Source organism: Gigantopelta aegis, chromosome 8, assembly GCF_016097555.1.
Source record: "Gigantopelta aegis isolate Gae_Host chromosome 8, Gae_host_genome, whole genome shotgun sequence".
Lineage (NCBI taxonomy): Eukaryota > Metazoa > Mollusca > Gastropoda > Neomphalida > Peltospiridae > Gigantopelta > Gigantopelta aegis.
The window spans coordinates 68,721,758-68,747,857 of NC_054706.1; the positions used below are offsets into that span (position 1 = coordinate 68,721,758).

At 38.0% G+C, this 26,100-nt stretch overlaps 1 protein-coding gene across 1 annotated transcript in view; it reads left to right on the top strand.

Moving 5' to 3' along the window:
- Window positions 1-26,100, top strand: part of LOC121379794 — a 64,240-nt gene continuing 38,140 nt past the window's right edge. The window contains exons 1-15 of the mRNA XM_041508447.1: window positions 1-85; window positions 1,079-1,507; window positions 2,457-2,624; window positions 3,596-3,740; window positions 4,736-4,890; window positions 6,855-7,517; window positions 8,319-8,510; window positions 9,759-9,980; window positions 12,072-12,707; window positions 14,128-14,748; window positions 15,571-16,227; window positions 17,168-17,416; window positions 18,030-20,991; window positions 23,009-23,187; window positions 24,310-24,345. Coding sequence (XP_041364381.1) covers window positions 1-85; window positions 1,079-1,507; window positions 2,457-2,624; window positions 3,596-3,740; window positions 4,736-4,890; window positions 6,855-7,517; window positions 8,319-8,510; window positions 9,759-9,980; window positions 12,072-12,707; window positions 14,128-14,748; window positions 15,571-16,227; window positions 17,168-17,416; window positions 18,030-20,991; window positions 23,009-23,187; window positions 24,310-24,345 — 7,399 coding nt within the window. The remainder of the gene's footprint in view (window positions 86-1,078; window positions 1,508-2,456; window positions 2,625-3,595; window positions 3,741-4,735; window positions 4,891-6,854; window positions 7,518-8,318; window positions 8,511-9,758; window positions 9,981-12,071; window positions 12,708-14,127; window positions 14,749-15,570; window positions 16,228-17,167; window positions 17,417-18,029; window positions 20,992-23,008; window positions 23,188-24,309; window positions 24,346-26,100) is intronic.

A 26,100-nucleotide genomic window follows, 5' to 3' on the forward strand; every position in this document is an offset into this window, starting at 1 on the left:
ATGTGTTATTTCTTTTCATATATTAATCTGAACTCTCACCTAGGTGCATCCACCCGACCCCACCCCACCCACTTTACTAAAGCAGGTAACAGTTACCAGTGATTTGTTATACTGCCATCTCACCTATGTGCATATTTCTCCAATTCAGTGTTTGTTAATGATTGATCAATTTATACCTCCTTCATGAACCAATATTGAAGGTAACATGCTGGCAATACATGTTAGTTACAAAAATTGTCTTTAAATTAGCAATATGTTCTACAGATTTTCAAATAACAATTTTAATAATGATGAGCACTTCTTTAACACCATTCAGTACTCCAAGGCCATGGTATTGTGCATTCCTTTCAGATGGACCGGCATCGGTGGCGTCGTGGTTAGGCCATCGTTCTACAGGCTGGTAGGTACTGGGTTCGGATCCCAGTCGAGGCATGGGATTTTTAACCCTGAGTGAGTGCTCTGCAAGGCTCAATGGGTAGGTGTAAACCACTTGCACCGACCAGTGATCCATAACTGGTTCAACAAAGGCCATGGTTTGTGCTATCCTGCCTGTGGGAAGCGCAAATAAAAGATCCCTTGCTGCTAATCGGAAAGAGTAGCCCATGTAGTGACGACAGCGGGTTTCCTCTCAAAATCTGTGTGGTCCTTAACCATATGTCTGATGCCATATAACCGTAAATAAAATGTGTTGAGTGCGTCGTTAAATAAAACATTTCTTTCTTTTTTCCTTTCAGATGGACATAGCCCAGTAGTTAGTTAAGTGGTCACTAGATGTATACGTGATCTAGGATCGATCCCAATTGGTGGGCTTATTGGGCTATTTCTCTTTCCATCCATTACTCCACAACATGTCTAACAGACAAACAGAAAGTTTATTTGGAATATTAAAGGCCACAGGCCTATAATACAATCAGAAGTTGGTTAAACATTCAGAGTATACAAAAGTCATGTATTTAACATTTACACCATATATATGAATATTTAAACATTTATATATTTCCGTCAGGGGTTTTCTACATTGTGTCAACATAACCATGTGTTAGACAACTAATAAAGTGTCCTTTCCTTTTTGTAACAGAGTCTTGTTCATCTGAATTTACCTTGTCGTTCTGGCTGAGGCCAATTGAATTCACGTCTGATCAGATCTACCTATCTGCCAGCACCAAGTTTCCACAGTCTCGACATGTGCCTTCCTGGCAGTTTTGGTATGAGGCGAGATTCGACCTGTTCCGCTTTGAGCTCTACTACCAGAAAGTGAACATGACAGTGGGCTTCAGAATGGACTTCCGCAGGTGGACTCACATTGTCGTTAAGGCAACGCCATCCCAGTACAAACTGAAGCTGTTTGTCAATGGACAAGAAGAAACATATTTTGATACCAGACGAAATTCGTCTCGTCTCCATGCACCTTTCCCATTCTCTTATTTGTTACTTGGAGAAAAAGGTGTTTTTGAAATCGATGATGTCAGGTTCTACTTAAAAGATATGGATATCACCAAGCTCTATGGTAAGTACACTTAGTTTTAGGTTATCTATTGTTATTCATCATAATATGCCATTCAGTAAAATCTCAAAATATGCCGAGACAAATAGCAATTAATTAGAAGAGGTTAATATTTTACATTCTATTTATCCTATAACACTTCCAAAATAATATATTAACTTAATATTTAGTAAATGACAGTCCATTGGTAATAAACAAATCACCCATTGAGAGCAAAACATTAACCAAATTAATAATGGTAAATATCAAATTGGGTTTATTATGGGTAAGTTTTGGGATAAAACGTTTTTATTACTGCTTTTGAAATCTACGTATTAAGTGAATGCTCAGCATTTGACAGTTTCTTTGCTTTAAATTACACATTTTATTATTTTTCGTGTTTACTTAATACAATTATTGCTGCTATTAAAATAACTTTTCAGGATTTTCCAGTTGTCATGAATACAGACTTGCAGGTTTCCATGGTAACCAACGTTTACAGATCAAACGAGATAATGGAGAGTCTTTCACTGTGAATTGTGATTTTCAAACAGATATTTTGGGTTTGTAGTCCGTTTTACTAATAAGTCTGTTTACATCTATGGTTTTGTTGAAGTATGTAATAGTAATGAAAAATAAGCTATAGTTAAATTATATTTATAGTCTTCATACATTTGTAGCATTGTTGGGGTTTTGGGGATGTTTTTTGTTTTGTTTTTTAATTTATAGTTTTAAAATACAGCTTCCAAATGTTTTATGTTTTGTTTAATTATTGTCCAACATGATATATAAGTTTCACTGCTTCATTCAGTTAAAATTAATATAGTCATTATTCAGACAAGTTAATTATTTCTTATAAAAGCACCCAATGCTTATAAACAAAATTATGTATAGACTTTTTTTTCTTAATTTATAATTGTATTTTGATCAGTAGTTTTGTGAATTAACTAAAATAAAATCCATCTTATTTCAGAGGGAATGTCTGTAGTTGGTCATAATATGATTGACAGTATAAACCTGACATCACCAGGGCAATGGACCTACAATCTGTCCTACACAATATTAACAGATAACATCAACTATATCAAAACCTATGCTCAGTACTGCTACCAGACTGCCAGTTATAAGTGTCTGAATGCAGGTAATACAATATTTAATAAAAAATTTATATAGAAATCCTGACTGGAGCATTACATAATTGTTGAATGGCCCCCTATGAACCTTGCAAGCTCTCTCACCTAGTTTTGTATTTCACTGTTTTCTAGCTCTCTTTAACAAGCAAAGTGTCACATACAATGTAGTTTTGTATTTGACTGTTTTGAAGCTCTCTTACACAGTTTTGTATTTGACTGTTTTCAAGCTCTCTTACACAGTTTTGTATTGGACTGTTTTCAAGCTCTCTTACACAGTTTTGTATTGGACTGTTTTCAAGCTCTCTTACACAGTTTTGTATTGGACTGTTTTCAAGCTCTCTTACACAGTTTTGTATTGGACTGTTTTCAAGCTCTCTTACACAGTTTTGTATTGGACTGTTTTCAAGCTCACTTACACAGTTTTGTATTGGACTGTTTTCAAGCTCTCTTACACAGTTTTGTATTGGACTGTTTTCAAGCTCTCTTACACAGTTTTGTATTGGACTGTTTTCAAGCTCTCTTACACAGTTTTTTATTTGACTATTTTGAAGCTCTCTTACACAGTTTTGTATTGGACTGTTTTCAAGCTCTCTTACACAGTTTTGTATTGGACTGTTTTCAAGCTCTCTTACACAGTTTTGTATTGGACTGTTTTCAAGCTCACTTACACAGTTTTGTATTGGACTGTTTTCAAGCTCTCTTACACAGTTTTGTATTGGACTGTTTTGAAGCTCTCTTACACAGTTTTTTATTGGACTGTTTTGAAGCTCTCTTACACAGTTTTGTATTGGACTGTTTTGAAGCTGTCTTACACAGTTTTGTATTTGACTGTTTTGAAGCTCTTTTACACAGTTTTGAATTCGACCGTTTTGAAGCTCTCTTACATATTTTTTTATATATGATTTTATATTTGACTGTTTGACTAGCTCTGTTTGGACAAGCAAAGGGTCACACAGTTTTGTATTTGACAATATTTCAGCTCTGTTTGGACAAGCTGGAGATGGTTTTGTGTGGAAAGACATCACCGGTCTGGACCACACTCACTGGGCTGGGGGAAACGATTCGGTGCCAGCGTCGTGTTCCTGCTATGTGACTGGCAGCTGTGCTACTGGAAATAAGTGCAAGTACGTTTTTACTGGCATGTTGTTTTAAGCACATTCTTCATATCAGCGGGATTTAAGTTGGACCTCAGAAATGTGTAGTAATTGGGCGAATTTGGTTAGAAAATTGTTAGCCAAATTAAAATTACAATTAGCCAAACAAAATTATTCTCATGCCTTTATACCAAGTGCTATGTTCAGAAATGGTTAAAATTGGAAAGAAATAATGACATCAACATAATTGTGAAAAATCATTTGATAATGTGGGGTTTTTTTTAGAAGAAATTAGATTTTTTATTTGTTGCTGTTGATCATATACATTGTGCAATAAATACACAGGAACTGTTTTGTCATGAGTATAATATATAATAAAATGAAAGCTCTTTAAAGAAATATTTTTATTTGAGAGACTATGATTCATCCCAACCAGAGTCTCATGACTGGTACATATTAAACATATGTGGTATGTATTGTATTGTTTGTTATATGAGGTGTGGGACGTAGCCCAGTGGTAAACTGCTTGTGCAATACACGGTCGGTCTGATATCGATTTCCATCGGTGGGCTCTTTGGGCAATTTCTCATTCCAACCAGTGCACCATGAATGGTATATCAAAGGTTGTAGTGTGTATAACCCTGTCTGTGTGATGGTGCATATAAAAAGATCCCTTGCTGCTAATCGAAAAGAGTAGCCCATGAAGTGGCAACAGCGGGTTTCTTCTCTCAATATCTGTGTGGTCCTTAATCATATTTTTGATGCCATATATATAACCGTAAATAAAATGTGTTGAGCATGTCGTTAAATAAAACATTTCTTTCCTTCTTGTTTGTCACATGTACTGCCTTGTCTATGAAAAGTGCTGCTTTTCTGTGGGACTAAGCTAAGTGACAGCAGCAGGCTTTATCTATCTATCTCTCAAGCATGTGTTGAGATGACAAAGTGAGATACCAGATAGTCCTAGTTCAACATGTACTGGGGTAATGTTAAACAATCATTCCTTTCTTTTCTGTCCCTCCCAGCTGTGACTCTTCCCAGTCTGATGGTGTTCTGAGGGAGGATTCAGGGGAGTTCACCGACCGCGCTGCTCTTCCAGTGATGGAGCTGACTGGAACACTGAGTACAGCATCGAGTTACGCAGCCATTGACGTGGGACCTCTAGCTTGTACTTCAATAGGTATGAGAAACACTTACAGCTTAATATGGCACTTCTAGCTTGTACTTCAATAGGTACGTAGAAATGTCAGCTTAATATGGGACCTCTAGCTTGTACTTCAATAGGTACATAGAAATGTCAGCTTAATATGGGACCTCTAGCTTGTACTTCAATAGGTACGTAGGAATTTCAGCTTAATATGGGACCTCAAGCTTGTACTTCAATAGGTACGTAGGAATTTCAGCTTAATATGGGACCTCTAGCTTGTACTTCAATAGGTATGAGAAACACTTACAGCTTAATATGGGACAAAAGATTTTTTCATCAAAAGGCAACTTAATATGGACAGGGCTTCTAGATTATGGTAGCCCCACTAGTGGTATTCAGTGTTGGGCTAGTAAATAACTACTACTGCCATGCCCGATGGCTAGTGAATTTTGCTCAGATGTTGCAGTTTTGTCTATTTTGTAAATATAAATATCCTGCTCCCACTCCAACCCCCAATGTTAGTGTTTAAGCTCTATCTCCCTCTGTAGGTGACATATCTGATTATTACTAACATGTATTTAACAAAATTATATTAACTTAAGTAAAATAAAGTTAAGTATTGTAATAAAATTGTATTAATTTAAGTAAAGTAAAGTTAAGTAAAGTAGGGCTAGTGAATGTTTAATCATGGCTAGTAAATGTTTTAAATCACTGATCCCATGGCGAGTGTATTTGATAAACATTTTAGAAGCCCTGTATGGAACATCTAACATATATAAATAGGTTAATTAAAATTACAGGTTAATGTGGGACCTCTGACATGTATCTATAGGCAAGTTAAAAATTACAGCTTAAATTATCAAAACGTAAGTGGAAGTTACAACATAATATGGTATCTTCAACTTGTGTATAAATAGTTCTTAAAATTACAATATGGGTCTTCTGGCTTGTGCATCAATAGGTTAGTCAAAAGTACTATGTAATGTGGGATCTTTGTCAGTGTTGAAGTTAAAACATAACATACATGTATGTCATCCCTAAGTTCTATTTCAATAGGTAAGTTACAACTTTTGCAATCCTCAATAAGGGGTTTTTGAGTTGAGATTATAATATGTGAGGTTAACAGTAAGTTAAGATCACGTATTATAAAATATGAAGCTCTGTACATCTTACGAATAGCTGCACCCACCATTACATTTTACATAAATCAATGCATCTAGATACATGAATGAATTCATACACACATACACACAAGAAACAAGCAAACAAACAAATAATCAAACAAGCAAGCTATTAAAAGCATTCACCTATTCATTCGGGCAGGACATAGCTCAGTGATAAAGCAGTCACTTGACGTGCTGTCAGTCTAGGATCAATCCCCATCGGTGGGTCTATTGGGCTATTTCTCATTCCAGCCAGTGCACCATGACTGGTATATTAAAGGCTGTGGTATGTGCTATCCTGTATGGGATGGTGCATATAAAAGATGCCGTGATACTACTGGAAAAATGTAGTCGGCTTCCTCTAAGACTATATGTCAAAATTACCAAATGTTTGACATCCAATAGCAGATGATTAATAAATCAGTGTGCTCTTGTGGTATCCTTAAATAAAACAAACTTTTCACCCATTTGTTTGTTTGTTTGTTTGTTCGATCGTTTGTTTGTTCATTCATTCATTCATTCATTCATTCATTCATTCATTCGTCTATGTATCCATGGATGGTATCTAACCATCCATCCATCCATCCAGCTAGCCAAGTAACCAAACAACCAACTATATTACTTAAGAGAAACAAAATCATAATTTTACTATGTAAACAGTTCAGGAGCCTAATTCACTAAACTCTCGCAACTTTGCAATCTCGCAGTGCAATGCTGAAAGACTTACAACAAGGATGCTTTGTTGTCTAGCAGAGCCTAAGAGACCTTTGTGAATTAGGCCCCAGGTATGTAGTGTGTATTGTAATACAGTAATAGTCTTCTTCTTTCCTGTAGGTTATGATGGTATCGTTTTCACAATGGAGGAGGGTGACCCCCCATCAGAGCATGACGGTGTGTCTTTTATCATGCAGTCCCTCCAGTTTGCTGCTTACACCAGAGGACTGAATGGCAGGGCTCTGCAGCTGAATGGCACTGGATTTGACATTACCGGTTTGAACTCTCCCTGCCTCTCCAACATAACACTGTGTCAGTTTGGACTCACCATGGCCATGTGGCTGAACATTGACAAACTGTCTTCATCGGGAAATATTGAACTCTTTGATTTTGGTGATGCTGAAGTTAATGGGAATGGCTTGTTTGTGGTTTGTAGCAATATAAACGTTGAGCACGGTGTCGAAAAGGTGGTTTGTCACACCGTCCTGATCACCACGACAGCCAAGTGGGAGTTTGACTTTTCTCTACAGCTGAAACGGTGGATTCACTTGGCTGTCACGTGGAACAGATACAGAGGAATGACGGTGTACGTCAATGGATACAGTATCAGTGACACCAACAAGCCAGTCATGACAGACGAATTGCCGAAAAATCCAGTTGTGATGTATAAGATCAAAGTTGGTTGTAGCAGTAACTGGGTTGGTGGGACTTCCTGGTGGATGGTTGATGACCTCAGACTGGTTGAAAGAGATGCTTCTGTTACCGAGATCCGCAAGTTCTTTGGTATGTATCCATGCTTAAACTCCTTCAATTGCCCACGGCAGTCGGCAATGCCGTTCTCTGTGGCATTTCTTTTTGCCGTTGACTATATTGGATTTTTTTTTTCAAGATGTATTTTTTTCCTTATTGTTACAATTAAAATATACTTTGTCAACTGAAAACAGATTAAAAGTAAATATTAAAACAATAACTGCACCATTATTACTAAGTATCTGAATCTCAGGGTCATCGGGCATGACCATAAATACATGCAAATTGCCAGCATTAAGCGAGTATCAACTAGGTCATTGAACTCCATTGACTGTTCATCGCATGTACATTGCAGGGACCACTAGATTGCAGGGGGATGACGACTTATACATCGTTGAACCATGGCTATGGTGCATTACGGGTGTTTTATTTTCAGTAAAATGTTTAACATACACTCTTACAAGTCATATGAAGTGTTATGGTCAGGCTGATGATGAGATATTTGTAGATATACATATTGAGAGAGATCATTCCTATAGTTTAAGCAAAATTTCTGCATCACTTATATTAGCAAAATAGGCTACCCTTTTCTGGTGCCAAATGGCCTAATCCTTAAAAACAAAACAAACTTTACCGATTTACTTGGGCTTGAAAGGGGGGAATTTGATCATGGTAATAGATTTCCTAACAGAAATATATTTCTAGTTTCTAGAATTACTTTCTAGTGGGACGTAACACTTTGATATGAAGCAAGATATTTTTAACCATATGGGTAATACTTAGTGTTTTATTGTATGTCAGGTTTTATTAGGACTATTTAATATTTTGTGTCAGGTTACCAAGAAGCGTGTGCCAATGGCTGGGTGTACTATAATGACACACAACTGTGCTACCACTTGACGTCGATGTTTTCACTTTTGAGTCATACCAAGGCAGAGGATCACTGTGGGGATCAGGGTGGACGGCTCGTGGTGGAGAAAGATCCAGACCATCATGACTGGCTGATCACCAACATCCTGGAGCCAGGTGAGACATTTCATTGTTAACTAGATGTGTAACCCATGAACACACATTCCCCTAAAACATGACCACCATGTAGATAGTCAGTTTTCATTAGCTGAGGCTATATGAGTCGTTATATGGAAAAACTTACAACTTTTGGGGGGGGGGGGGGGGGGGGGGGGGTAAATAGCAGGCAATAACCTTAAAATATTAAATCTCAGGTATTTGGGCTGTATCTTAATTATAAATGTGTATCAAAGTACAGATGATATCGCTAACGATCACGACCAATGTACTCAGGTTTTTATTTCTAAAAAATACAAAATAGTAATCAAAAAATATTGTACATAAAGATGTATGCTTACTTCAAACCGATCTTTATGTGAAGAAGAAGATGCCATCTTCTCAGATTCTTCAAAACAAACAGCATAAACAGCATGTCACTTTTCCTTCGATGTTTATATGTAATGTCAAACTTTGAGCCGTGATTACTTGGTTTCTGACGTCATGCTAAGTTGTAGGTTTTCTCATGTGATGGCTCATATATACAACACTGCTGTGTATATAAACTTTGTTTTGTTTAACGACACCACTAGAGCACATTGATTTATTAATCATGAGCTATTGGATGTCTAACATTTAGTAATTTAGACATATAGTCTTAGACAGGAAACCCGCTACATTCTTTTTATTAATAGCAAGGGATCTTTTTTATGCACCATCCCACAGACAGGATAGCACATATCATGGCCTTTGATATACCAGTCTTAGTGCACTGGCTGGAATGAGAAATAGTTCAATGGGCCCACCGATGGGGATTGATCCTAGACCGACTGTGCATCAAGTGAATGCTTTACCACTGGGCTTCATCCTGCCCCTGCACAGACCAAGCATTGCTGTTATCATATGTTAATGACACACCTAACAGTCACTGGGGATGTGTCATTCATTTATACTTATATTCGTGCTTATATCTAATTAAGGCACACTGTTCCGGGCACACACCTCAGCTATCTGGGCTGTCTGTCCAGGAGTACAGTGGATTACAGTGGGTAACCGTTGCTAGTGAGAAAGAGGTCAGTGTAATGGTCTTAACCCTATCCATTAAGTCATTAAAACTTGCTTTGGGTGGGAGCCGGCTACTGGTCTGCGATCCCAGTAGCTACTAACCTGATGTCCAATGGCTTAACCACAACACCACCTTCCGTCGCTGATCAAACAGTGTGCTGGGGTGATGTGTTATTAAACAAACCTTCCTTTCCTTTGTTCCAGCTCCTCAAGACTCGTACGTCCATCTTGGACTCGAACAGACAGCCGTCAGAGGTCCATTCCGCTGGTCAGATGGTTCCCTAGCTACCCACCTTCCTGCCAACATTGTGAAGCCACCGTATCCCAGTTACACCCTATGTGTTGTCCTGGAGCAACAAACGTGGAAATATGTTGCAGTGAATTGTGGCTATGCAGTTGGGGCACTGTGTGAGAGACCTCCACTGTGTAAGTAGCTATGTTCTAACTATGTTGGAGTGTCTTCTGGCTATGCAGTTGGAGCACTGTGTGAGAGACCTACACTGTGTAAGTAGCTATGTTCTAATGTTCTAACTATGTTGGAGTGTCTTGTGGCTATGCAGTTTGTGCACTGTGTGAGAGACCTCCACTGTATAAGTAGCTATGTTCTATGTTGGAGTGTCTTGTGGCTATGCAGTTGGTGCACTGTGTGAGAGACCTCCACTGTGTAAGTAGCTATGTTCTATGTTGGAGTGTCTTGTGGCTATGCAGTTGGAGCACTGTGTGAGAGACCTCCACAGTGTAAGTAGCTATGTTCTAATGTTCTAACTATGTTGGAGTGTCTTGTGGCTATGCAGTTGGTACACTGTGTGAGAGACCTAAGTAGCTATGTTATATGTTGAAGTGTCTTGCGGCTTTAAAGTTGGAGCACTGTGTGAGAGACCTCCACTGTGTAAGTAGCTATGTTCTATGTTGGAGTGTCTTGTGGCTATGCAGTTGGTGCACTGTGTGAGAGACCTCCACTGTGTAAGTAGCTATGTTCTATGTTGGAGTGTCTTGTGGCTATGCAGTTGGTACACTGTGTGAGAGACCTCCACTGTGTACGTAGCTATGTTCTAACTATGTTGGAGTGTCTTGTGGCTATGCAGTTGGGACACTGTGTGAGAGACCTACACTGTGTAAGTAGCTATGTTCTGTTGGAGTGTCTTGTGGCTATGCAGTTGGTGCACTGTGTGAGAGACCTACACTGTGTAAGTAGCTATGTTCTATGTTGGAGTGTCTTGTGACTATGCAGTTGGTGCACTGTGTGAGAGACCTCCACTGTGTAAGTAGCTATGTTCTATGTTGGAGTGTCTTGTGGCTATGCAGTTGGTGCACTGTGTGAGAGACCTCCACTGTGTAAGTAGCTATGTTCTATGTTGGAGTGTCTTGTGGCTATGCAGTTGGTACACTGTGTGAGAGACCTCCACTGTGTACGTAGCTATGTTCTAACTATGTTGGAGTGTCTTGTGGCTATGCAGTTGGGACACTGTGTGAGAGACCTACACTGTGTAAGTAGCTATGTTCTGTTGGAGTGTCTTGTGGCTATGCAGTTGGTGCACTGTGTGAGAGACCTACACTGTGTAAGTAGCTATGTTCTATGTTGGAGTGTCTTGTGACTATGCAGTTGGTGCACTGTGTGAGAGACCTCCACTGTGTAAGTAGCTATGTTCTATGTTGGAGTGTCTTGTGGCTATGCAGTTGGTGCACTGTGTGAGAGACCTCCACTGTGTAAGTAGCTGTGTTCTATGTTGGAGTGTCTTGTGGCTATGCAGTTTGTGCACTGTGTGAGAGACCTAAGTAGCTATGTTATATGTTGAAGTGTCTTGCAGCTTTAAAGTTGGAGCACTGTGTGAGAGACCTCCACTGTGTAAGTAGCTATGTTCTAACTATGTTGGAGTGTCTTGTGGCTATGCAATTGGGACACTGTGTGAGAGACCTCCACTGTGTAAGTAGCTATGTTCTAACTATGTTGGAGTGTCTTGTGGCTATGCAGTTGAGCACTGTGTGAGAGACCTCCACTGTGTAAGTAGCTATGTTCTATGTTGGAGTGTCTTGTGGCTATGCAGTTGGTGCACTGTGTGAGAGACCTCCACTGTGTAAGTAGCTATGTTCTAACTATGTTGGAGTGTCTTGTGGCTATGCAGATGCGACACTATGTGAGAGACCTCCACTGTATAAGTAGCTATGTTTAATGTTTTATGTTGGAGTGTCTTGTGACAACAATTTATATTCAATTTTGGTACTTTGGATTATTGGGCATTATCAAAATAAAATATAACCTTGTTTGTGAGCATTTTATTCATAAGTGTGTTTCAAATTTAATTTTTATGATTATCTGTAATTTTTCATTTAAGTTTATCTGAGTATGAATAATAGCAAACGTTTTGTGTGAACATCTTCGCTGATTCAGTTTGCACATGCTTGTTTTGTTGTTTATCCATCAATAAACCTATAAAAAAAGAAAGAAAGACAATCCTTAATTGTCCTTAAATACATACACCTGAAAATAATCTGTATGAATATTTTTTACATTTTCAGTTGTTCCATCCAAAGAACTCAACATAGGCACTGAGGCCCCAGCATACAACTACACAATCCTTAACACCACAAATCAAGACACCGACCCTAATGGCATCATTGGATCCATGGTAAATTTCACGCTTGATTACGCTGCTGCCTGGTTGACGGATGAATGCTTCTCTAACCTTGTCTTCTGTCACAACGGCTGGTCTGTGAACCTGTGGCTGTTGATCCAGACTCCCGTTACCAGTCTGATCCGGGAGATCCTCATCAGCTCTCAGATCGATGATACGCAGTACGGACTGATGATATACGGACAACACACGGCCGGATCCTTCCACTCCCTGAACGTTGTACTGAATAACTGCAGCACAGAGACCAGAATCACGTTCCAGACCACCACCTTCTCCTGGACTCACGTGTACGTAGGTGTGGATGGAAGTCAGCGGGTGGAGGTCTATCTGAATGGGAAGAACAACACGTACCTGACATGGACTGTGGTGAACGCGTCGTGTGCTGAACCAGCTCCTGGCAGCACTCTTCCCATCAGCATCGGGGCACGGGCAGACGGGCAGGAACAGATCTCGGCTTTCATCGATGAATTGGAAATCTTTGAGTTCGCCATTCCAGATCCTGATGAGGACTTTAAAAACAGTAAGTCTACTGGAATCACTTGGTGGTTTAGCTAAAGTTAAATGATGTAGCCATCATTGCTTATGTATTTTTATGATTTAATAATCTAAGCGTTCATTGATAAAGTGAAAATCTTTGAGTTCGCCATTCAAGATCCTGATGATGAATTCAGAAACAGTAAACATAAATTGTCTTGATAATTTAATTAAAACTTAATGTTGTAGCCATCATTGTTTACATATTTTTATGATTTAATAATCTAAGTTTTCACTGATGAATTGGAAATCATCATGTTCACTATTGCAGATCCTGCTGATGACTTAAGAAAAAGTAAGCACCTATGTATTGGAATGTCTTGGTGGTTCCATATCACTAATTTAACAGCTTAATGTTGTAGCCATTTTTGCTTATATATTTTTATAATTTAATAATCTAAGCATTGATGAATTTGAAATCTTTAAGTTCACCATTCTGGATCCTGCTAATGATTTCAAAAACAGTAAGCAGTTTTGAGTCTTTTTAAACCAGTAATTTTTGCATCAAATAATTACACGAAATTAAAGACCAAAAATTACCCCTTCAACCAATGGCATTAATCAGCAGCAAAAAATTCCCTATCAGTAACACTCATGACCTATGTCAATCCATATCACAACTATATTGCAATCTGATTAAAATTAGCTCTACTGGTCTGCCAGTAGATCTAACAGCATTGCGTGGACTCCCATGTCCAGGTGACATTTCATCTATAAATAACAGTTTAAATATCGACCAATTACACTTCACCTTTTATAGTGTTATTCGGGAGCATACAAATTCTAAAAATATCGGGCGACACTATTTATGCAATAGGTGAACTTGTTGGTCTATTTCAACATTTAAAAAACAGGGGTAAAAGTGCAATAATAAACTCAGGATTGTATACTAGTATAAACAGATTTTATGGCTCTACCATCACAGGGTTTTTTTTTTCATCTTGAAACGAATTTTATATAAAATGTTATATTGCCATTAGTTTCTGGCATACTTCGTAATTCACCCGAATCATTTCGTATACCCTCGGCATAATCCTGAATGTTTTCAAATTCTTTTCAAATCACTCACATGATTTTGCAAGTAAGGTTTTGATTGGTCGAATGAAAGGTCAACTGGACATATTAGCTCCAACGGGGTGCTGTTAGATCCACAGGTAATAGTAATTAACCAGTGGAACTATATTGCTGATCAATACTTATTGACTCTGACAGCCATTGATTAGATAATGTTTTGAGACATTGAATAATGTTCCTTTCTTCTGACAGTTGTATAAATTAATTTTTGCATTCTTTTTGCATTAATTACCATACATGTAGTTTGACACCCAATAGCCGATGGATTTTTCGTGCTGGGGTGTCGTTAAACATTCATTCATTCATTCATTCATTCAAATTCATTTTTGCAGAATCCCAGTTATTGTCTAAGGTTGTTGAACAGAACTTTGATTGGACAGAAGACTTGAACATTCAGCAGACCGTGAACCGCCTCCCTGGTCGCTTTGGTTACGCTTTGTACACAGATGGCAGCAGCAGCAGTTTCGCCACTCTTACTGGACAGTTTGCGTTTGACTGTTTCGGCTCTGTTGATTTCTGTGACAGTGGATTCACTATGACGATGTGGCTGCAGCCGAAACTAAACAGATCATCATCGGCAGATTTTGGGGTGTTTTCTGCCTCCAACAGCCACCGCGGCATCCACATTGTGTACATCGCAACGGATGCAGCATACTGGTTAGTCGTCAGAAACAACATCACGGAATACCGCACCAGGTTTAATCTGGTGGACAATTTCTGGTCACAGCTGTTGGTGACTTGGGATAAAAGTGCCGTGCTACTGTATGTGAATGGAGTCCCAGTAACAGTGACTCAGCTGATACCTCTCTCTGGATCATCCTATCCTGTTGTGCAGGTGCATTTTGGGAAGGCATCTGATGGAAGTTTGTCAATGGAAGGGTTTTCTGGAGGAACTGATAACTTGTTCTTCTGGCAGGAGTCTGTGGGAGATTCTGAGGCATTTCAGATGTATTGTAAGTTATGTGATGTTATTTTTAATCTGTGTTTTCTTATATGTAATGAGAAGCAAGTTGATGTAACAGGTGTGTTTGCTAAAATGAGAACTGTGTAGTTTACCTGAGGTGGTGGAAATTTTGACCCCGGACGAGGCTTGCCGAAGATGTACGTTTTCTGTCCCACATGACTGCATAATGATGGAGTCTTTTTCTCCCATCCATTCAAATAAATAAACCATTATTTTACACAAACAATCAAAGATGGTTCAAACTTCTTTATCTGACCATTTTATCATAAATAAACTACTCTATCATATTGATCACGCCTGTTTCATGTGTTAAATGTAATCACTACAAATTAACATGATAGCTTTTATAATGAATGTTTTAATAACAAAATATTGATCTAAAACTAACCAACTTGCATCAATATGATGTCATATATTATCAACGACATAATACACACAATAACGTGATATCCTATACAAGACAGATTTATTCCATATGGGCTGATGTCATGGAATGGGTCTGTTTTGCAAAGCTATGTATAGGAGAAAATAAAATAAAATACTGATGTTAAATTCAGTGTTGGAATGTGCCTCTAATGATCAGTTGTTATAAATGACAAAGGGTGATTATAATATCAGTTATCTTCATCACATTGTTTTGTGTACAACAGTAAACATTTCCATTCATTAAAATATGAACTCAGTTTTTGTTAAACTTTATGTAAGAATACATTTGTACATTAATTTTTATTTTGTATTTTGGTAAAAAAAATTGTATATGGAACTTCAATTTATTTAAATATTTGCTTCATTTTATATTTTTATATTTCAGGGAAGTCTGTTTATGTTGAACATCCCCGACACTGGAAGCTGGACTCTGCTCCGTCTGTCTCACTACAGAGGTTCAATCAAGTTCCTGGTCTTGTCCCTGGAGCTGTAGACAAAGCCTGGAATTTTTTCAGTCACTCGCAGTGTATCAACCTGACTTCAGAACTCAGTGATTCTGACTGCTACCTCTTCAGAGATTCCTGCGTCCACGGGTTTACTGTCAGCCTTATGATCAAGTTGATCAGCCTCAATGATACAGACCAAACAATTCTCACATTTGGGGGAGACAAGGCTGACGGTTATGGTTTGTACATAGAGGTAGCTCCAAACAACCTGACGATGGAATTCCGGCGTTACTTCCACGTGGGCTACAGAACAGTTGACAAGGAGTACTCGGTGTGGTTTAATGTCCAGTACCAGGTGTGGACTCAGATTATCGTGACCTATTACACAAGGTTTGGTCTCAATGTTCTGGTTGATGGGTCACATGCTGGTCACTCTTCCGGATCACCAAGAACTGTTAGTCCTTCCCCCACGTTTAAACCAAGCTTTCTGATTGGCTGCAACATCGATGATGACATCACCTATCCCAACTTTCTGCTGGATGAATTAAATTTGTGGGATAAAGCTTGGGTTGGTACTGATGTGAACTCCACTCACGGTAATTATACTGCAATCGTACATTAAGGTTGACAACAGTCACTTTTCACACCCTTCTTTTGGCTCCGTACACAAAAAATATATCTTACCGTAATTTCACTTGGAATCCATATTTCATAAAAGGTATAATATTTTAATCACAAGATTTTCTTTAAACACATTCAGATGCATTAGTAATGTTCAAACAAAAAGAATTCATTGGCAATTTTGCATTGGAAATTTTCCTGCATTCTTAAAACGGAAATGTCATGTACCCAGTTTATGCAAAGTGACGTCATTGGAATTAGCTGTATTATTACAGTGCTTCGCTACATTAAAATAACAACTGGTCTACTAACCTTTAACCCTGTCAAAATTCTATAACAAGCAGAAAACGCTGTTTACAGGTCGATATTTATTTTTTTCATAATTCTGGACAAAATATTAATTATAAATTTTAAAAGATGAAAGAAATAAAAAGTATCTTTTGTCAAATATATCATATCAAAATATTACCATTGGATATGTTTTATTTATTGTGTATTAAGCCAAAACAAGGGTCCGAAAAGTGACTGTCGTCGACCTTAGTTAATTGTCTCTGATAGGAAGAAAACTAATTGAACAGATTTGTATAACTTCATTCATTTGTAGTGAAAATGGTTCCTTTGTTTATGTGGGGGGGTGCTTATGGGAAAACAATTGGGGGGGGGGGGGAAGGTGTCATGAAATATTAATTTCTTCAGAAATACATTTTTATATTAGTGTCATTTAAACATATTTTTTAAATTGAATTATGAAGATAGTTGATCAAAATGTCGCCATGTACTGCACTATTTTGTGTTACAATTAATCAGTAAACCAGTAATATTGGCCAACTCTGTTAACCACAAGTTGATTATAATACTCATCTCTACTTGAAACAACCCTAATGTTTATAATCCTCTGTATGTGTGTTATTACAGTTGAAGAATGGAAGCATTACATCCACAAGTCCATCAGTTCGCCTGTGTTGGAAACGATCCCAATGGTCTACCTGTCTGACTGCCACGATTCCTGCACCTACAGCAACCAGTCTTGTAAGAGCTACGCCTACTGTTCACATCGAAAACAAGGACAGTGCCACTTGCATCCCCTCGCTGTGAACTCCACCGCTCAACTCACGGACACTACCCTGTGTGACAGCTTCATCAGAATTCCTCTTCAACCACTTGGTGAGTCATTGTCCTATACACAGCAAGATCAGAACTCAAGCCAAGGATGAAGTTTATTGTGCTAACACTTCAACCTTTTGCTGAGTTATGGTTCTGTACACATAAAGGTCACAGATTGAGCAAAGGGTGGACTTCAATGTGTTAACACTTCAACCTCTCGGTGAGTTATTGTCCTCGCCAAGGTCAGAGCTCAAGGGTGTACTTTATTGTCCTAATTGGCCAATAAAAGTCGGCAAAAACTACAACAGTCCAACTATGTATTCTCAAAATGGTTCTTTTTAAATGCAACTATTAATAATAAAATGCAATAAAATAATAATTGTATACCCTGTATAAACTTGTGCATTATTTTATAATCATAACATTTTTCATATACAGTAAAACTCTGCAAAACCAGACCTCGGTAAAGCGGAATCCCAGCAAAACCAGACTCTGTACATAACAGAGCCTCCTAAATGGATACTCCTTAAAAACAGATTTTTTACCCTGGTTTAGAGGGGTTTCCCTGTATGTTCTTATCAGTGTGATAATTGTCATAATTAAAGGTACATATATGAAAAAATTACTATAAAAACTGATTGAAACTACTAACCAATGAATATTCTTCTTTCAGATTATTTTGTGAATTGTTTTGATCATGGATTCAACATGCCGAACATTTCTCTATCTGCCGAGGTGAACAACGCTGAAGAATGTCGAGTGTTGTGCAGTAACATGTCACACCGATACGCTGGAGTGTACAACAGAACATCATGTCTGTGTACAGACGACCCATGGACAGCAACCGTTCCCATGGTGAACTGTGACATCACCTGTGACGGCGTGAGGATGGACTCGTGTGGTGGGAGTGGAGCGGTGTCTGTGTACATCTCCAACAATTTGGTTCCATTTGTTAATCCATATGTTCGTATCACTTCACTCGATGTCACCATTCTTCCTGGAATTGTAATGGACGTGAATGATACTGTTACATTACAAATGCTCGTTTCAAATGGCACCGAGGCTGGTTTTAAAATCTCTACCGGTGTTGAGATATTCTTCACGGCATTCTTAACAAAAAGTTTCTCCTACAGCCAGCCTGGCAGATATCTGCTCAGTGTCCGGGCCCTCAATGAAATCAGTTTCTATGACTACCAGACCTTCATGTACGTGTTCCGTCCACTGGAAGACATATTCGTGTCAAGCCTACAGCCACATAACACAAGCAGCATAGTAAACGTAGCTGTCAATGTTACTGGAGGAACAAACATCACATGCGACATTGATTTTGGAGACGGTAGAACTGACAGTATGTTTAAGTTAAATGACTTGGACTTGTTTAGTTTCACTGAGGTGTATGGCACACCTAACGTGTATGTTATTAGCATCAGCTGCTACAACAACATATCGTCTGTCTCACATGTTACCTCTGTCATCGTTCAAGATCCAATTGTAATTAGCACGTTTGTAGTCGCTTCACTACAGATCTATCCCTTGGATGTCCTCGTGAATTGGCTACTATCCCAGGGAACAAACGTGACGTTTTCAGTGAATTTTGATGGAGCTGCTACTGGTCTTGAAGTTTACACTTTTGGAAGTTACAGTGGATCGGCAGCAATTCCAGTCAGTGTGTACAGCACACCTGAGTTACACAACGTCACCTTGTCATCAGCCAACCTTGTGTCATCAGCCAACTCCTCACAGGTGATTAACATTCAGCAACCTATAAACGCTGTTTTCCTGACGGCCAATGCCACACACCACCCTGTCAGTAGTACAGTAGGCTTTGAGATCACAGTCCCTGAGGGATCCAACATCACCATGACCTTGACTGTGGTGTCTTCATTGATCTTGTCCAGACATGTCCGAGGTCTGACAAGTAATGGACATTTCCTCTTTGATCACTACTACACAGTTCCTGGTGTGTATGTCATCTCGGCCTCGGCCTTCAACGTTCACGGCAGTGTAACTAATACAACTACAATCTTTGTGGAAGTCCCAGTGTCAGCTGTAACCTGCTCTGTGCAAGATTCTCCTAATCCTGATGTCACTGTCAGCCTGGTCTGTTCAGTTCCATCTCAGTCGGAGATTCCTTCCAGTGCCATAGCAACGGTTACATTCGGTGATGGAAACGCAGTCAATAATGTACCTCTAATATTACCGTCTTTACAACAAACCTTTTCTAATAAATACGCAACTCATGGCATTTATAGTGTGTTTGTGCTTTACCAAAATAATGTTAGCAACATCTCATTGACACATTCTGTTCAAGTTGGTGGTCCTGTGACAAATTTCACTGCTAAAGTAAACAGACTCTATATTCCTTTGGGGTGGCCTCTGGTTGTCACTTCTAACATAACGTTTGGTTCACTTGTCACCTATAAGTATGACTTTGGTGATGGAACGCAAGTGACACGACCATTGACCTACTCGTACCCGGCTGGCGTGGATGTCATAGAGCATATGTACACTGAGGCAAAGGACTTCCAGGTCGTGGTCAGTGCCGAAAACAATTTCATCACCTTCCAAAAAGAATCGCAGAATTTTACAATTAAAGTCCAAGAGAAAATGAGTGGACTTACTCTTACAGGCACTTCCCCAGTGCTAACAAACACAAGTATGTATTTTGTGTTAAACATTAATACAGTTGGCACAACTTCGTGTTACTTGTGGAACTTTGGAGACGGTAGCTTTAAAGTGTTTGGTGTGGCATCCTGCCAGCAAAGACCTGAATATGATTCTATGGACTTTGAAGAGAGGACAACATTCCCCATGGTTGTGTACCACACATTCTTCACCGATGGGGAGTTCAATGTGACTGTCAACAGCTCAAACGCAGTATCGTGGGATTTCACTTTCTGGTCAGTCAGTGCTCAGGAGTTCATCTGCATAGAACCAAGAGTTGAGATCCTTGGATTCACAAAGTCTCTGTCGGTCATCGTTCCCGTGAAGCGATCACACAGATTTCTGATGTCGGCCAACATCGAGACGTCCTGCATTCCGCCAATAGACACGGTTTATGAATGGAAAATACACAGACCTGACAACACTGTGGTAAACCTTCCAATGAACGGCTTGCCATCGCTGATTGTTCCTTCGAACTACCTTGACTACGGGACATACACAGTGAGCCTGACAGTGTCCTATGCATACGGATCTACTCTGAACGAAACCGACTCCGTGTATTTGGAGATTCAGCCATCACAGCTCGTGTGTGAGGTATCGGAAGGTTATCTACGTCATGTCTTCTATAAGGATGATCTGGTTGTTGATGGAAGCAGGTCGCATGATCCAGATAAGTTAAATGGAACTTCTCAAGGACTCAATCACAAGTGGTACTGTCAACTGAAAAACGAGATACTCCCAATGGTTGGAAACCTTCCTTCAGATGTGCCTTCGGGTAACAGTGGTGGTTGTTTTGGTAACGGTGTTGGCTTTCTTAGCCAAGGCACAAGCAGTCTGTCCATTTTGAACACTGATCTTCGGCCAAACGAGGAGTACATCTTTACACTTGTGATCACAAAGGATAGTCGCTATGACCTGAAGGAACATCATGTGATCACCACAGTTAGCCAAGTGCCACATGTCCGTATAAGGTAGGTGTTTGTGTACAGCTTATTTAACAGTTTTAGAGTGAATGTGTAACTTTGACTAGTCATGAGATGAATAATTCTGCAATTTGTATATTAGAAGATTTTGCTTTTATTTTTTGTTGTTGTTTCACCTTTATGAAGAAAAAAAAGTTAGTTTATTGTTTAATGACACCACTGGAGCACATTGATTAATTAATCATCGGCTATTGGATGTCAAACATTTGGTAATTCTGACATGCAGTCATAAGAGCAAACCCGCTACATTTTTCCTAATGCAGCAAGGAATCTTTTATATGGACAACCCCAAACACAGGATAGCACATACCACGGCCTTTGATATACCAGTCGTGGTGCACTGGCTGGAACAAGAAATAGCCCAAATGGGCCCACCAACAGGGATTGATTCCAAACCCACTGCGCATCAAATAGCGCTTTACCACTGGGCTACAACCCACCCCATCTATATGAAGTAAAAAGGTGAGATATAGGTATTAAGTAACGATGGCATCAACTTCTTAACATTAAAGTTTGGTGTTTAGGTCAGTGTTTCACAAACTATACGGAAAATTGGTTTATAGTTGCACCTATTATTGGATGTTCATCACAGTGCACCAAAAAACGTTTACGGAAGGCAAGACATTTAATTGTGCAGAATTGATTTTTATATTAAAGGTCAGACCCGAGTTTCATTTCATGAAAATTAACATGACGTTTAGTTAATCTACAAACCTGTAACACATTTGGATAAAGTTACAATTGAGTGAAACATGAGCCTGTGACTTTGTAATGGTGAAATACCCTCTAAAATAGACTAAAACTTGACTCCATAATTGTTACTTCTCAGACACACGTGCGTTTTTAAAAATATGAGACATGCATTTTGTGATATTAAAAACACCAGAATGACCAAAAACACTTCAAATGTATGGAAATTGATTATTTAAACCATAAAATCTTAAGTAATGTATGATTTCAGTTATCAAAAACGGCTATAATAGTCAAAAATAGTTTAAAAACTAGGGTATATCCCTTTAAATGTTTAATGTTTAGAAAAATACTTAATGCCTTAATAATGAATACGTTCCTCCCTTCTGTCAATTTGTTAATTCTGGTTTCTGAAAGTTTCAAGAATGACAGTAAATGATACAGATCTTGCACAAATCTAATTCTACGTAACCCATTTTTCGTCACATAAAATTGAGCCCATCATTTACAAGGTTGTGTAAAAAGAAGTGGGTTACCTGAATTTGTTTTTGTGTAAACCTAAAACAGTTTATACCAGTTTTCAGTTTTGAAAAACCTGTAATTTCACATTACTTTGTGATAATATATATTTTCAACACTTGATACTTAAGGTACATGCATTGCTCTGTATCAGATAATATATTTCATGTTGATATTTTCATTGTGGCTTGTAAATGTTAAACATTCAAAATTGATTGTAAAACAAAATTGATTGAAAACCAGTTTATTGCACCAAGAACAAAACAGTTGAGCATAACTTACAAGATACTCTCCTATATATATATGACTATGCATACAAGCAGTGGCAACAATAATATTACATAAATGGTATATTTAGAACTTCATTTCTGTAGCCAAAGTTGTATTTTAATGATTACTGTGTTGTTGTAGATGCGTTGATAACTGTGGTATGAAGATGTTACACATGTTGTTGTTGTTGTTATTGTAGGTGTGTTGATAACTGTGGTAATAAGATGTTACACATGTTTTTGTTGTTGTAGGTGTGTTGATAACTGTGGTTTGAAGACATCACACATGTTGTTGTTGTTGTTGTAGGTGTGTAGATAACTGTGGCTTTGAAGATGTCACACATGTTGTTGTTGTTGTTGTAGGTGTGTAGATAACTGTGGTTTGAAGACATCACACATGTTGTTGTTGTTGTTGTAGGTGTGTAGATAACTGTGGCTTTGAAGACGTCACACATGTTGTTGTTGTTGTTGTAGGTGTGTAGATAACTGTGGCTTTGAAGATGTCACACATGTTGTTGTTGTTGTAGGTGTGTTGACAATTGTGGTTTGAAGACGTCACACATGCGGCCGGTGCGTTTCCAGAGTGAGTGTGTAAACTGCACCATCAGTCAGCGGAACGCCATCTCGTATCTCTGGAGGTTGTTTGAAGTCGATAAACTCAGAAACTACATTGAAGTGACTGCACTACCATCTTCCAGTGCCACTGGTACATTCTTTTGTTTTGTTAATTGTCACATTCAAATTATATACAAGAAATATTTTGTTCAGTATTTAGCATCGCAATTCACTGTGCACGTTTCAGAGATCGCTACACAATTAAACAGTAGTTGCTAATCAATTTTCAACTGACTACAAATATTGCTAATCAAGATTTTGAAAACAAAATTTTCCTTGATATAAAATATTTAGTGTGCTCTTTATGTCACACATTTTTATTTTGATCAAAAACTTTTAAATTAGTAAAATAAAATTATCATATTTTGTCACAATTGTTTCACTAGTACAATGTATTTATGTTCAATTTGATGAAAATAATATGCGGTAAACAAACTTGCTTGTCACAACTTATAGCATAGAGTCTTGTTCCTTTTTTTATAATTATTTATTAATTATTATTATATAACATTTAGTGAAATATTTTAAAATATCAGTAAAATAAAAGTGTTATCAGTCACTCAGTGACGATAACACAGTTTAGAGTGAACATTTCACTATTTTACTCTAAAATGTGTTATCGTCACTGTAGAAAGTGTTATCAGTCACTCAGTGACGATAACACAGTTTAGAGTGAACATTTCATTATTTTACTCTAAAATGTGTTACCGTCACTGTAGAAAGTGTTATCGTCACTGTTAGAAAGCCGGTACTACTTTGCTGCTGGCATTTTAAAAATAAAGGTAAATTGCCAAAAGTTATATAATAAATAGAAAATTTCATGTTTTTTGTCATATGTGATTTATATCTCATCTCCTGAAGTTTGCAATCATATCACACTCGTTGTGCAAATGTGACTCGTAAGATATGATTGCAAACTTCACTAGATGAGATACAAATAATATTTGACAAAAAGCATGAAATTTCCTCTATTGCTACATGTAAATGCATTTACACAATAAACTGCCTACAATGCTAATTAGCTTGTACAACAAACCAAATACATGTATATATGGTCCTAAATATTTTATTGCAATGTTATTCTTGTGACACAAAACTAAAGATAAAGCGATAGCTTCACGTAATTGCCCATTGATATTTATGTAACCTGTTATTAGTATGTGGATAATACAAATAGGTGTGCTTGTGTATGTATATTCAAAATTTTCAACAGATGACTTACAGAATGTATCACAGAGTTCAGCAGGAGGTAAAGAGTGTTTTGAGTTTGTTACCCCTCATATATTCCTGCATTTTTGTTTTTACTTTATCTGGGCAGATTGATATCCATTTTGCAAGCATGTGTTTATTTTCAAGATTGTTTTCAATCTTATTACGGGTAGGTTGTTAGCCCTCATATCTCTGCATGTGTTTTAGCATATTTTCTTCCATTACTGCATGGTATATACTTAGTGTATATGTTATTACTTTTAAAATGATATTGTAATATCACAAACCTGTTTCTCTTGGGGGTTTTTTAGTGTGAGGATGTTACATTCTTAGTTTTCCTTGTTTGACTGGCCATTGCTCCATCCCCTACCAAATCACACCTCTTTTTTAGTGTGAGGATGTTACATTCTTAGTTTTCCTTCTTTGACTGGCCATTGCCCCATCCCCTACCAAATCACACCTCTTTTTTAGTGTGAGGATGTTACATTCTTAGTTTTCCTTGTTTGACTGGCCATTGCCCCATCCCCTACCAAATCACACCTCTTTTTTAGTGTGAGGATGTTACATTCTTAGTTTTCCTTGTTTGACTGGCCATTGCCCCATCCCCTACCAAATCACACCTCTTTTTTAGTGTGAGGATGTTACATTCTTAGTTTTCCTTGTTTGACTGGCCATTGCTCCATCCCCTACCAAATCACACCTCTTTTTTAGTGTGAGGATGTTACATTCTTAGTTTTCCTTCTTTGACTGGCCATTGCCCCATCCCCTACCAAATCACACCTCTTTTTTAGTGTGAGGATGTTACATTCTTAGTTTTCCTTGTTTGACTGGCCATTGCCCCATCCCCTACCAAATCACACCTCTTTTTTAGTGTGAGGATGTTACATTCTTAGTTTTCCTTCTTTGACTGGCCATTGCCCCATCCCCTACCAAATCACACCTCTTTTTTAGTGTGAGGATGTTACATTCTTAGTTTTCCTTGTTTGACTGGCCATTGCCCCATCCCCTACCAAATCACACCTCTTTTTTAGTGTGAGGATGTTACATTCTTAGTTTTCCTTGTTTGACTGGCCATTACCCCATCCCCTACCAAATCACACCTCTTTTTTAGTGTGAGGATGTTACATTCTTAGTTTTCCTTGTTTGACTGGCCATTGCCCCATCCCCTACCAAATCACACCTCTTTTTTTTCTCACAACCTTTTATATATTTTTATTATCCCATAACACGAATCAAAGACTGTGTGGTTGCTAACCCCTCCCACCACTCCCACCTCCCAATAATACATCCTGGCTACACCAATAATTGGTTTTAAATGCAGTTTTCTTCTATCTTTCTACCATGTTCTTAATTAAACTCCATTTTATTTTAGCATGTACTTTTATAAATAGATAATGAAGTCTTGCATCTGATTAACATAATGATTAGTAATAACTGCCTCACCTTATTTTTCATAAATCTTGAGAAGATAGTTAATCTGCTGTATTGTCATGATAGGAATGATAATGATGATGATTATAACTCTTTTTTCTCTCATCCATTCTGTAAATAAAGTATTATTTTTCATGAACAGACATAGATGGCTGAAAAAGTAACTTCTTTATTTGACGATTTTATCATAAATAAACAGCACTATCATAAACTTTAACACTACAAGTTAAAAAGGTAACTTTTATAATGAAGGTTTTAATAAAATATCAATCTAAAACTGTTGTCTCATGATCTCGCTTCTCGCATTAACATCAGCGAAGATGATCATGATTATGATGATGATGATGCCATTTTAGTTTTGTTA